Below are 13837 nucleotides of genomic sequence, written 5' to 3' on the forward strand. Positions count from 1 at the left end.
AGTCTGTTTGACTTTCCTTGAGCCAGCGTGAAAGGTACGCTCTGTTTTCCCCGTCGGTGTGTCTCCTCAGTTCACCTCCACCTGTCCAACACGAGCGTCCGTCTGGAGCACGAGGCCGTGAGGCTCCTGTTTGACCTCAGAGCAGACCCATCCTGTTGACTGAGGGACATTGGTCTCTGTTTGTGGCGTTTAAGCGGTTAGTGAAAAACCTCTGTGTGTCCTTCTCATTGTGGAAGTCCAGCATTCCAAGACTTCTCTGTGATAAGGAATCATTCTGATTGTCAGGGACACGGCGTGTTCCAGAAATCCCATCCGATCCGGGGATAGAACAGGAACTGCAGGAAGTGGGAAGCAATTGGTCATTTGGAGGGTGTGGGAATCGGAATGGTGAATGTCGGGAGTGGAGCCAGTTTGGTGCCATCTGGTTGCTATCACTTCTTGGTGGTTCTGCAGTTAGCTGGAGAAGTCTCACTGAGACAGGAAGCTGTGTGCTGCTGTTCCCCACCGCACCTCTCTTATTGTGGTCAGCCCACATATCTGATTACAGCATGCCACCTAACAAACCTGAAGGACTCTTGTGTCAAATGGGCTTTGGGGTTTGCCAGTTAGTTCCTCCGCCTTAGTCCTATTCTTTAATTAAGCCGATTCGTACAGGATCTTGCGGACACAACCCATTGTTTATGGTGCGCAATTACACTTTATAATGCCACGTTTTGTATTTCTCCTGCCAGACATCAGGCCTAGGGGCTGTGCCTGAGAGTAAGCTGCCTGCAGCTCATTTGAATTCTTTCACTGACTTTGGTCAGTTCTGGGTGATAACTCCTGAAATATAACTCTCTATTTTGACTTTTAATACTGTCTTATAAATAATAATACAGTATTGAAGTCTTGGAAGTTATTACGAAGACCTGGTCACTTCTCAATTTAACTTTTTTTGAAAAGTCAGTTCAAATATAACTCTCAGGGCGTTTGGAACTAAATTTGTGCTACAGTATTGAAGTAAAAAACGTAGTGGAAAAACCCAGGCGTCTTTGAAGATCAGGTGACATAAAGATGTGTTTTGATGTACATTAAAGCCACACTCAGCTAGCAAGAGTTCTCTGTAGCTGTCAGGTCAGTATATAGGGCTGTTGACAGGTCCTCCTCATGCCTGTGTGGAAATTAGACTTGCTAATCAGATTCTGCCTGGTGCAGCAAAGCAGCAGCAGAATGGTAATCAGCACAAACTTTGTCTGTACAAAGAGCCTCATTATTTAGTCACGTCGTCACAATCACCACCGCAATTTCCACTCATTTCATTGGCATTAGGCTGCACCCCCACTAGTGGGTCTACCCAATCTTGGTTTGGGTTAGTCTTTACTCAGAATTTGTCCTATTAGAATAATCTAATTTAATTTGATGAAACATGTAAGTGTCTGGCCCTTGTAATCAACGCAATCTGTGCTTAGTAGGCCTAATTAGTGAAGTGGAGGAGAAAAGCTCCCCCCCCTCTCTCTCTCCCCCTCTCTTCCTCTGTCTCTCTCTCTCTCTCGCTTTGATTGTGGCCTGTGATAACGTCCTCTTCCTCCCCACTGCAGATTTGCCCTTCAGTCCCTAATGTCTCCTGCTGCAGGCGCAAATGACATGTTTATAGCCAACAGCATAATCATAACTAGCAGCATTCCTTTCGTCGTGCTAACAGGAAATGCCCCATGTTCCCTTAAGTGGCATTAAAATACTTTGCGGGAGGTGCATCTTTTATCAGTTTCCCCATCGCTGCTAAGAATCGTAGGCTACAGTTGTGGAGAGAGACCCTCCACAGGAAAAAGCAGCCTGATCCTCCCTGATGATAAATTCAGAGCAAGTGCCTGTCTGAAGGTCAGTAAATCGAAAGGACCGCTAGTGAGTTCATCAGGGAGGACGTGTCACTGAGAATGAAGAGGTAGGACGAGTTGGAGACGGAGATGAAGCATAGCTGGGACATGTGATCAGTCAGCTCAGCGACCCTCTCTCTCTGGAGTGGATTTGGCCCAGTTCTGGCCCAGCACTGGCACTGATCTGTTCTACAGGCAGCTCCGGTCTGGCGCGAGATGATGATTGATCAGTCACCTTAATCTGCCAGCGAGGCAGGTGGGCAGGCAACCGTGCCGTGTTGATGTGTGGTGCAGAGAGTCTCGGCCCATTACACCGCTGAGCACTGATTTAAAAGGCAGCTCCGCCTGTTTGTCCAATGGAGAAAGCCTCTGTGTCACTTTACAAAATAACCTCCATCTACAAAGACATGGGGAATAGTGCAGTAACTGAGTGCAGTAGGCTAATGTGCTCCTGATATGTGAGGGGCAAGCATGGGTAACAGAATGTAATCATGTATCAGATCCCCACTGTTAGTAGCCTACTGCTGCAGAGGATACTGCTGGTTTGATCCGGCTGCGGATCTACAAACTCATACAAATTAACGAGCTCAGCATATTTTCACATTGTTTATGTGTTGCTGCATTATTGCTGGTGTCTGGAAACATCCTTCTTCTCCACAAATGCCTTAACATTGTCCATCATTGTAAAGGCCGATTTGATTGGTCCGCCAGTTCTGGGGCGAGCATAATTGCTCCACAACGGAGCAATGCCAGACTGAACTTCCCGACCTCAAATGTTGTGGGCGGGGCTAAGTTCGGCTGACACCCAGGCTAGTATATTTCCCCACAAACAAGTTTTGTTCTGCTGTTAACAAGCTGTTAGAAAAAATGAAGAATTTATTTATTTTTTGACTACTTTCAAAAACAAATTTGACAGCACAATCAGCAGAATTGCTCTGTGATTATAACTGGCAGTGATGTTTACTTCTGTTTCATGTGAGGTGTGAGCAGGAGATAAGATAAGAATAGATTAACTTTCTCTGAGCCGATACAGCATGACCCTCTGCAATGCAAGATGTGGCATACTGATATGATTTATATTTGTTTACCCAGTGTGTGTCTTGTGACTTCCTTGACCTGAAGTGACTTGAGGACAAAGGCATTGGGCAACGGGGGCCAGTTTTCCTCTTCGCTCCACTGTGATTTTGCTCGTTCTAGACAAGCGATGGAGGAGGACAAGCATATCAGGCCTAATCACACACACAATCTCTCCTTTTATGTCAGGCACCTCGCTTTTTCAGCACGTCACATTGCATGACCATGAAGAGCGAGGCCATTTTGCCTGTCACTGAAGGCCTGTACTTTCAGGCTTTTTCTCTCCCAGTCGGGATTATTAGCATCTCTTCTCTGGAAGGTCACAAACTGTTATTCTTGGTTTTTGGGAGTGCAATTGAGTTTCACACGCCTTTTCACCTTCAGATGGCAAAAGCACTGAAGGATTATGGAGCCTTGGCATTGCCGTTAGTCTGAATGTCAGCCTCCCAATGACCCAATGCCTCAGCTGTGAGAGGAAGCGCAAAAAAGAAAGAAAAAAAGAACTAGCTAGCAGTGATGACCACATCTCTTTAGACAGTTCTCTTTAACAAGATCTCTGGTGACTTGAATATGTCTGATTTATTTTCTGTCTGTCTGTCTGTCTCTCTTTCTCCCAGGTATTCCTGCATCGACTCAATCAGTATGCAGCCATGAAAGTTGACAAGAACATCACGGAGGAGACAGTCAAGGTAAGGATGAAACAGTCATTCATCATCGAACGTCAGAGCAAGACAGGACAGATATGACCAGTCTGAATGAAATGCTAAAAGAATGAGTGCTCTTCAGCTCAGACACTCTATGCAAACCATATTTTCGTGTGGTAATCCAATAAGAAGGCCGGATGTTGCAAGCCAAGACCAAATAAAGCAAGCCTCTGGTTTGAGCGACTCTTTCAACCGAAAAAGGGGGAATTTTGAATGAAGTTAAAAAAAGGGAAAAGGAGAGGGGGGGGGTGCAGAAAAAAAACACTTTGATACAGGAAGCAGCTGTAAATATAATCTATTTATAACTGTAGGCTGGAGGGAGAGGCAACGAGAAAAGAATGCGTCCTCGGGACGTGACGGGGAGCGAGAGTGGGAGTGTTTGTAAGCGTTTGCGAGCGCCTTTGCTTATTCTCAGAGATAAACATGCATTCATCGGGCCGCTCCCCGGCCCCCGTGCAGCGGCGCATACCACTGCTGGACATCCGTGTTTGAGTAGGCCTACGTGGTGTGTGTGTGTGGCCCCGCTCACATAAGGGACAGGTTATAGAATACCAGCATGGGCTCGTCAGCCATGTTGACCGCTCTGGAAGACCAGCAGTCTGCCTGCTATGGGGCCTGTCGTGGGAGGTGGTTGGGGTGTAGGGTGGGGTAGTAGGGCAATTTTTGTGTAATTAATGCCCCCCCTGCTTCTCCCTCACATGCATGGCGCCAGTACATTGACTTTCTCCTCGCGTATTGCCACGCGATGCCCGTGAAAAAAGAAATAACAGAAGAAAAAAATGCCACGCCACATGAAGGGCACGCATGTCCTCTTTCCATATGAATGGAGTGTATCTAATTTGTCCTCATTCATAATTGCATGCCATTAAAACCAGAACAGCCCTCTCCCCATTACACACTTTCTTTTTTTGAAACAGACTGTAAAGAATGTTTTTCCCCCCAACTCTCCCAGACACATTACCACAGAGTTACGCCACCCTGGCTGTGAGACTGTGTGTGTGTGTGTGTTCGTCTGCGTTTGTGCCGGCTCACACAGACACACAGTGTTGCTCAGTCCAGCTCTGTGACGTCCAGTTTCCACGTCCTGTCCCCCCTGCAGGTGCTGTTTTCCAACCTGGAGGAGATCCTGTCGGTGCACCGCCACTTCCTGGCCATGGTGGAGGAGCTGCTTCAGCCGGAGCCTCATGCGCACCACGAAGTGGGACACTGTTTCCTCTACTTTGTGAGTCTCTCAGCGCCGGCTCTGTGTGCTCCTTTACACCTCTCTCTCAGTGCTCGCACTGTGTGTGTGTGTGTGTGTGTGTGTGTGTGTGTGTGTGTGTGTGTGGTGGGACGCTGCTTCCTCTACTCTACTTTGTCTTTCAGCACCAGTCCTGTACATGTGCGCCTCTGGACGCCTCTTTGTCAGTGCTCACACAGTGGGTCTTTAAGTAGGTTGCTCTGTGTGTTTGTGTGTGTTAAGGGAGTGGACAGTTGAGAGTGTGTGTGGGTGGGCCTGTGTGTTTATATGTCTGTGTGTTTGTATGTCTGTGTGTGTTTGTTGTGTGTGTGTGTGTGCGTGTGTGTGTGTGTGTGTGTGTATGTATATGTTCAGGGAGTGGAGCTGGACTTGTGTGTGTGTGTGTATATATTTGTGAGTGTGTGAGTACAGTATGTGTTGTATGAGCAAATAGGCTTAAGATGTATATAAATGTATTGTGTGTCTATGTACTGTATTCAAATCCATGTTTCTCCATACAAACATTGTTTGTGTCTGTATGTGTGTATTTGTCCCTAAATGTTTGGTTTAACATACAGGTTTAGATGTGTGTATATTGTGTAGTTTTGTAAGAGCATTTGAGCTTTTTCTATGTCTGTATTAGAGTGTGTGTGTGACTGTGTGTATGTGTCAGTGTGTGCGCAAGTCTTAGTATGCGTGTATGTATTTGCACCCGTGTGTGTGTGTGTGTGTGTGTGTGTGTGTGTGTGCGCACTGACATCCCATACCTTCACTATATGAGCCCTGCGGTCAGCCAGACTTGGATGGCCATGTTGCGTGAAGTCACAAGTAATCCCACTTTTTTCCAGGTTACCTCCCTTGGTCTTGGTCTCTCTCTCTCTCTCTCTCTCTCTCTCTTCTCTCTCTCTCTCTCTCTCTCTCTCTCTCTCTCTCTGTCTGTCTCTAACCTCCACAAGGCCCCCGTTTAGCGCCACACTCCACTCTCTGTGAGGTTGTATGGCATAATGCCTCTGTAATAGGCCCTCCTCCAAAGCCAGTAACCATGACCCTATAATGGCAGTGTGCTCAAAGGTAAATGGCAGGGTATGGTGCGCTGTAGCATGTTAAGAGATGCCATTACTGCATTGTGAAAACCTACTATAATTTGGGGCCTAATTTAGCATGTATGGGTTGGAGTGTGTATGAGTTGGAGTATACTCATATTTCTTGACATGAGAGGACTTGGCATTGTAGGTTTGGATAGGTGGGTGGGTGTTGGCAAGGGGCTAGTGGGTGAGGAATTCTGGATAAGTGGGGAGTTCACTCATCCCTCCTCCTCAGTTCGGAGTAAATGAGCTTATTTCCTCATCTACAGTGATGGATTGTGCCTTTGTGTTTGGCCGACAGAAGAGCAATATAAAACCCTTTTTTTGTCAAACAAGTACCCAATGTTCTAACTAAAGAGGGGAAAAAACAAACAGATAAATAAACTGGTCCATGTGCTTTTGTGGCGTTATAACGCATCGGGCCCCTGCCAATGTGTGTGTGTGTTTAATAGTCCCCAATGTATTAATGCTCTCATGTTCAAAGAGGCCGGGGGAGCGGAGAGCTAGCGCAAGACGGGGGTTGAGATGTGACGGGCCGGTGGTAATCCGCAGAGCGCTTGTTTTGTGGCTCTTGCGCTGAGCCCAGAGGCTTTGTAGTAGTAATAGGCGCAGCTGAGGGAACAGGCTCTCCTTCTCCGGGCACTGCCTCAAAGACAATGGGGTGAGAATGACATGGGAAGTCTTGGGTAAAGTGCTTTGTCAGAGCGCTTGTGGCTTCAAAGGAGCTGTTGTGTGTGTGTGTGTGTGTGTGTGTGTGTGTGTGTGTGTGTGTGTGTGTGTGTGTGTGTGTGTGTGTTTGTTTGTTTGTTTATTGTATGTATTTTTGTATGTGTGTATTTTTTTATTTTGTATGAGTACGTATGACTTGTGCATGTGTATATGTAAGTATGAATTTTATATATGTATGTACAGTATTATAACTCTCTGTGTGTGTGTGTGTGTGTGTGTGTGTGTGTGTGTGTGTGTGTGTGTGTGTGTGTGTGTGTGTGTGTGTGGCTTTGCAGAAGGAAAGGCTCCAGATTTATGACGAGTATTGTGGAAACCAGGAGAAGGCTCAGAGGCTGCTGTTGGAACTGAACAAGATCAGGACGGTGCGCACATGTCTCCTGGTAACGGACAAGATGCACTGCACACACACATCTCATACACACTCCTACAGTTATGACCCTCAACACACACTGCACACACACATCTCACACACACTCCTACAGTTATGACCCTCAACACACACTGCACACACACACATCTCACACACACTCCTACAGTTATGACCCTCAACACACACTGCACACACATCTCACACACACTCCTACAGTTATGACCCACTGCACACACACATCTCACACACACTCCTACAGTTATAACCCTCAACACACACTGCACACACACATCACACTGCACACACATACAGTACACACACACTACACACTACACACACATACATCGCACTACACACACATACCCACACATCACACACACACACACACACACACACACACACACACACACACACACACACACATTCAAGGTCTGAAAGAAGTCCTGTGGGCCTGGTGTGTATGTACGGTACTACATCACTACTACTCCAGGTCTCCTACTTTTGATCTAAGCATGGAGACCTGTTGGCGTTATAATAATAATAATAACTGAGTCCTCCCACTCTCACAGTTTTGGGTGTGTTTCCTGAAAGCGCCACTGAGCAACTATCATTGTGACATGTAAATGATAGAGAGTCATGCTGAATACTGACCCACCTTCGTACTTACCACCGTGGTTAATTGAAGGCCCTTTGGAGGGAAACGCCGTCCTGGTGGAGTGGGTGAAGTGTGGATGTCCAGTCTGTTTGCCCCAGTCCTGGCGGCAGCGGGTGGGTCGGTGAAATGCAACACCACCCAGTCTCCAGCAGCCCTGTGGGGTGGGGTGGGCTAGCATAAATTCATTTCCTCCGCTCGTGCTGACAGCTCTACCCCCCTCACCCCTCTGCTTTGTATTGCTTTGTAATGTAATTCCAGCTTCTTCTGACCTTGCTTTATCTCCAGACTTACACACCAGCAGGCACAGGAACAAAGACATGGACATGGACATGGACATGGACATGGACATGGACATGCACACACACACACACACACACACACACACACACACACACACACACACACACACACACACACACATGTGCATACACTTAAACATAAGCACACACACATGCTCACACATTCACACATTCACATACTCTCACACACACACACACACACACACACACACACACACATGCACATTATCTAAAAGGTTCATGCAGACTTCTGAGGGACTTTTCAGATTATCCCATTATCAGAAGAGCTCAGCAATAAACGCTGAACTTCTCCCCTTGAGCTCCTCTGTCAACAACTGCGGCCAAACACAGTTCAGACATGTCAGTGGAAGTCAGCCTCAGTCTCACGTCGTAAACATGTTTAGAACGGCTTAATGACAATAGTAGATCTGAGGCCAGAGGAGGAGGAGGAGGAGGAGGAGTGTGTGTGTGTGTGTGTGTGTGTGTGTGTGTGTGTGTGTGTGTGTGTGTGTGTGTGTGAGAGAGAGCTGAGTGTTGTATGATGAAGAGCTCCGGAGCGTCTTTGAACAAGCTTTGCAGTCGGCCTCGGCCTTAATTGAGTTTGATTTAAGGGTGATTTTTATGAGCCTGACCTTGCCAAGACCGGAGGCATTGCGTTAGACCCGGGAGGCTCCAGTTACCAGCGGTCAGCGAGGGAGGGAAAGAGGGAGGACAGAGAGCGAGAAGGACTGGGAGGGAGGGAGGGATGGACAGGGGGAGGAAAGAAGGAGAGTGAGAGAGAAAGAGTGAAAGAAAGTAAGAGAAACAACTGACATATGTCCTTCCTTGAGCTTTCATCCTGATTTTGATATGACTGCATTCCATTCTGATTCTGATTCTGATTCGATGTGTGTTCCTCTCATGTGTTCTAGAACTGCATGTTGCTAGGCGGCAGGAAGAACACGGAGGTGCCCCTGGAAGGCTACCTGGTCGCCCCCATCCAAAGGATCTGCAAGTATCCTCTGTTCCTCAGGGTACGCACACCACCACCACACACAGACAGACACCTGAGCTTATCTGAGACCACCACAGCTCATCTGACCACACCACAGGTCATCTGAGCACATCCGATTGCATTGACCTAACGATCTCCAGGTTTAGTAACTGCTCTAATTATCAGCGCACCCACGTAATGATTGACATAGAACACTGTGGTTGGCTCACACGTTTGTGCTCTCTTGGCCATGGATTAATAGCCATCTGAGATGGTTGGCGCTAAATGCGGCAGTAGATGTCCACTTTCCGAACCTGGACACACCTCTTAATGTTTCAGATGTGCCAGTCTTTCCTTTCTCCTTAATGATAGAATGACCATCTGCCTGTATCAATGGGAGCCCAACAGTTTGAGCCGCTAATGGAACACTTGCCCCAGGTGCCTTTAATCTCCGGCCAGGGTTCCCAGTCTGGCTCCATCAGACACAGTCAGTGTGGAGCCAGCGCTTCTCCAGAGCCATTTTCCTCCCCCATAACAGTTCATCATTGTGCCTCCCTGCCCATTCCTGTCAGTGGCATGGAACGGGCCACGTCGAGAGTTTGGGGGAGGATTATTTTGGTATTAGCCTGCCTTAAGTTACCCTTCGCGTCCTGACAGATGAAGGGCAAGATCCAAGCGGAGTTCTGTTAGAAGTGAAGCCATAGTTATCTTGCCAATCGTTCAAACTCCACAGCTTACGAGCCGAGTCCCAATAATACGGAGAGTGATCTCTCAGCCCTGCCCCTTAAAGCTCGTCCATTTGAAATCTTACAGCTGGAACCGCCAAGGCGTTTCTCACCAAATGGCAGCTGATAGGGATCTGTGGTCTCTCCGGTACAGAGGAAATGTAACTCGGAGTGGTTGCGCTGACTCGGGCGGACACACCAGAGCTCCTCGTGTTTAGACTGGACTGCAGCGATAGTCATCTCCTCTGCAGCAGACCCTGTCATGCAGTAGCGAAGGCAGTTAGAGCAGTTGTGTAAATCATAAGAGACCCCATCACACGTCGGCCCTCTTCCTGCCCCGTCCTCTCTGTCCTTCACTTTTCTCCTTTTTCGTCTTCTTTCTCTTCTTACTCTTCTTCCTTTCTCCTGTCTTTCACTTTTCTTTAGGTCTCTTTTGGCTTTTATTTCACGTTTATATTAGTCCGTTTCTTTGAAAGTTGTTTTTTTACACCCTCTGTCAGTCTCTCTCTCTCTCTTTCTCTCTCTCTGTTTCTCCTTTTGTCTCTCTCTTCTACTTTTGACTGGAGATCATAGTCCCTCTCTCTCACCCTCACTCTTTTCTCCTGTTACTCTCTCTTTCATTCATACACTCTTTATGACCTGGGACTACTCAGCTACTGTGAGCCCTTTTCTTCCGCTGAAATTTGTCACGCAAGTTATTAAACTAGCTTTAGTTCCTGTGCAGGGGACTTTGATTGTTGCCCGTTGCAATCAATGCAATGTATGTTTCACCTGCATGTTTAACCTCTAATCACCCCCATGTCCCCTGTGTTCAGGAGCTTCTGAAGAGGACCCCAAAGAAGCACAACGACTACGCGCTGGTGCAGGAGTCCCTGCAAGCCATGAAGGCCGTGTGCTCCAACATCAACGAGGCCAAGAGGCAGATGGAGAAGCTGGAGATGCTGGAGGAGTGGCAGTCCCACATCGAGGGCTGGGAGGTAAGCGCCACTCGCACTCCCGCTTTCACTCTCACCTCCGTCAGGCTGCCCTGTGGCCCTCTAGCTCAACTGGCTCAGCAAGGAGGCAGATTACGGTAGTTGTTTCTGGTGAGCTTACCTACCCAGTTTGTAGTGGGGTTTGTCTGTCACCCCATACTAAATGATGAGCCCGAGCAGTAAAAGCGTACTGATGTAAGCCATTCTAAAAGTGATCTCTTAGTTTTCTATATTCCTAGCCCTATCTTTAAACAACCAAAACTTCACCAAACCCCAAAATCAGCAAGAAACACCTAGTACTTATTAATGAATTAAATATTAAGTGCATTTTTGTTGGCCCTGAGGACACTTAATTCTGTCAGCAGACCATATTTATACTGCCATAATATTAGAATGCACTTCTGGTATGCAATCGTGGTCTCCGATAAATTTACATGAAGGTCACTGCAAGGCTAACTGCTCTCTGCTCGGCCGCTTGCTGTAAATTATCACACGTTTACGCTCACCTCCCCCCACTGTGAAACATGCTACAAGATTAATCCTCTCCCATTCACATTTACAGTAGACTTCTCAGAGGCAATCTCCCCTAGGTCACTTGCTCCAGGAATGATGCATTGTGTTCAGCCTGGCTCTGGATGTGGTCATCATGCTGAGACGAACATTGTGTAGTACCTCTCACTCACTCCCACACCCCTTAGGAATCGAATTGAGTGATTCTGACATTTAATTGATCCTGAGGGAAGTTTAGGCACCAGAAGCTTATACAACCCTTACAGACGCAAGAAAACACAAAACACACTGGGGGGGGGGGGGGGGGTTACTGTGGCACAACTAGCTACAGTGCACATATCTCTCCCACTCACTTCCTGTCACTCCCCTGTTCTGTCAGATTAAAGGTATAGAAGCCCAAAACACACAATAATGATAATGGAACAGTGGAATGCAATAGTGAAGTGATGCGAGCACCCGTCGATTTAATCCTCCTTGCTAGCCTGCATGCATGCCTGCCCTTCCATGCCCGAGATTGTTGGTTAAGTCACAGTTTGGGAGTCCGCTTTGTCCCTCACGAAACCCTCCCCTGCTGGAAAAAGTGACCGAACGAACGCACACTCTGGCCCAGTGTAAACGAGCTTTGAATGTGGAGCTGGAGCGCCCTCTGTAATGTTCCTCTGGTTCGTGCCAACCTGTCTCTGGGCAGAACAGGCACATGGCACATGGGCATGGCAGGGGCATGTGCCTTCTGCCAGGGACCTGGGTGCACTTACATAATGGACTGGGTAGGGCTGCGTAGGGTACTGTGTGTGGTGTTAAAGAGACTGGAGAAGGGGTGAGTGTATGAACTGGACCAATGAAGGGCTGTGTGTGTATGTGTGTGTGTGTGTGTGTGTGTGTGTGTGTGTGTGTGTGTGTGTGTGTGTCTTAAAATCAGAGAGGAAAAAAAGAGGAAGGGCTCTTTGTATTGTATTTGGGCATGTTAGAGAGAAGGAGAGAGAGAGTGTGTGTGTGAGTGTGTGTATGTGTTTTTTGTTAGAGAGAGTGTCTGTACGTTTGTTTGAGACCTGTGTCCTGATGTTTGAGGATGAAGGAGGACGAAGCTAAGATGCCATGGTGACCGTAAGTCTGATCAGCACTTCTAGCAGAAACACAAAGCTTCTGTAGCGGTTGCATCTGTCCTTCGCATCCAATCTCTGTCCAGCGTGCTTCTGATGTTTATTTTTGTGCACATGAGTGTGTATGTGTGTTTTGAGAGGCCCTGGTTTCCTAGTTATGTGATTGTGGCCCCAGTGGTAACTCACTGTGACAGCCTTGGTGTGTGTGTGTGTGTGTGTGTGTGTGTGTGTGTGTGTGTGTGTGTGTGTGTGTGTGTGTGTGTGTGTGTGTGTGTGTGTGTGTGTGTGTGTGCATGTATGTGGTGCTGGGTGTAGTTTCTCACACTCAGTGACTGTGAATAGAGCTAGAGATTCTTGCCAGTTGTATATGGTTGGTTGAAAATTCTGCCACTGAATAAACACACACACACACACACACACACACACACACACACACACACAAACACACAAAGATGGTGCTGCGTCTGTATTTTCCCTCTATTCCTCCATAATGAGAACATGGCAAATATTTCAGCAGGTAACACCTTTAGGGCATAAATTGAATTCAGACTGAGAGAAGGGGAGGAAAGTTGGGCGTGCGTGTCGGTATGCCTGACATTCAGAAGGCACATTGCATAACATAACATAACATCCGGAGGTCGCACGTTGAGGGACGTTGCTGGGATGACCACAGCTATGGGTAAACAGGTCAGAAAAAAGTTGGATTTCCCCGACTGATACAAGCAGAAAGACATAGGCATTGTGCACCTTTTAAAACAGACAAACACACACAAAGAGTGTGTTGTTTTAATGCAGAGGGTGCGTGCGTGTGTGTCGGAATGATCCCAACCAGGCTTTTTTTTTTTTCGTTCCCTGCTCCACATCCACCATTGTAAAAACATACCACAGAATCGAAAACAGTTGGTTAAGAGTTTTTCTTGAAGAAATGCGCTGGAATGTCTTATAATAGACAGGCATGGTTTTGAAGAAAAATGATGTTGATTTAAATCTCATTTAGCATCTGAAAATTCTCTCGGATGCCAGCAGACTTATGGCTTTCGACGCCGATTGAGGCGAACTGAGGCGAACTGAGGCCCGTTTCAGAAAAGGAGAGAAATAACAAACATTGGCCCTTTTTTACGGCCTGTGTCAGTCTCATAAGTCTCGCCGCGGATCCAAACACGTGTTACGAGGATGGCTCAGTTGTCAGCAATGCGCGCTTCAGAGTCTCCTCTGGGCCATTTTTCTCTCTCTCTCTCTTTCTCTCTCTCTCTCTCTCTCTCTCTCTCTCTCTCTCTCTCTCTCTCTCTCTCCATCACTCAGTGCTCTCTAGTTCTTCCCAAAACAGCTTTTTATTAGAACAGAGTGACCTTTTGGAGGGAGGGCCCTCAGTACAGTATCTGTTGAAGCCTTCAGCGGCTCATGGATGGCTGTTTGCCTGACCGTTACTTCAGAGTGAGAAAATAGCCCCCTGATACGCACAAATTCACTCTTTCTCCCTCTCCTAGACACATGCATACACCAAATGCACCACACATGTGCTGACACTGATACTCTCTCACTCTTTCTCTCTCTGTCTCTCTCTCAC

The 13837-nt window shown here is 47.3% G+C and overlaps 1 protein-coding gene across 1 annotated transcript in view; it reads left to right on the forward strand.

The window, feature by feature from the left end:
- The window catches only part of prex2 (phosphatidylinositol-3,4,5-trisphosphate-dependent Rac exchange factor 2), a gene marked incomplete in the record, with an annotated part of 130928 nt that overhangs the window by 15733 nt on the left and 101358 nt on the right, over positions 1-13837 (forward strand). Inside the window, 5 exon segments of the mRNA XM_048266370.1 lie at positions 3545-3616; positions 4731-4853; positions 6940-7044; positions 8900-9001; positions 10502-10663. Of these exon segments, the coding sequence (XP_048122327.1) occupies positions 3545-3616; positions 4731-4853; positions 6940-7044; positions 8900-9001; positions 10502-10663 (564 nt within the window).

The sequence above is a fragment of the Alosa alosa genome, chromosome 16, assembly GCF_017589495.1.
Source record: "Alosa alosa isolate M-15738 ecotype Scorff River chromosome 16, AALO_Geno_1.1, whole genome shotgun sequence".
NCBI classification, from domain to species: Eukaryota; Metazoa; Chordata; class Actinopteri; order Clupeiformes; family Clupeidae; genus Alosa; species Alosa alosa.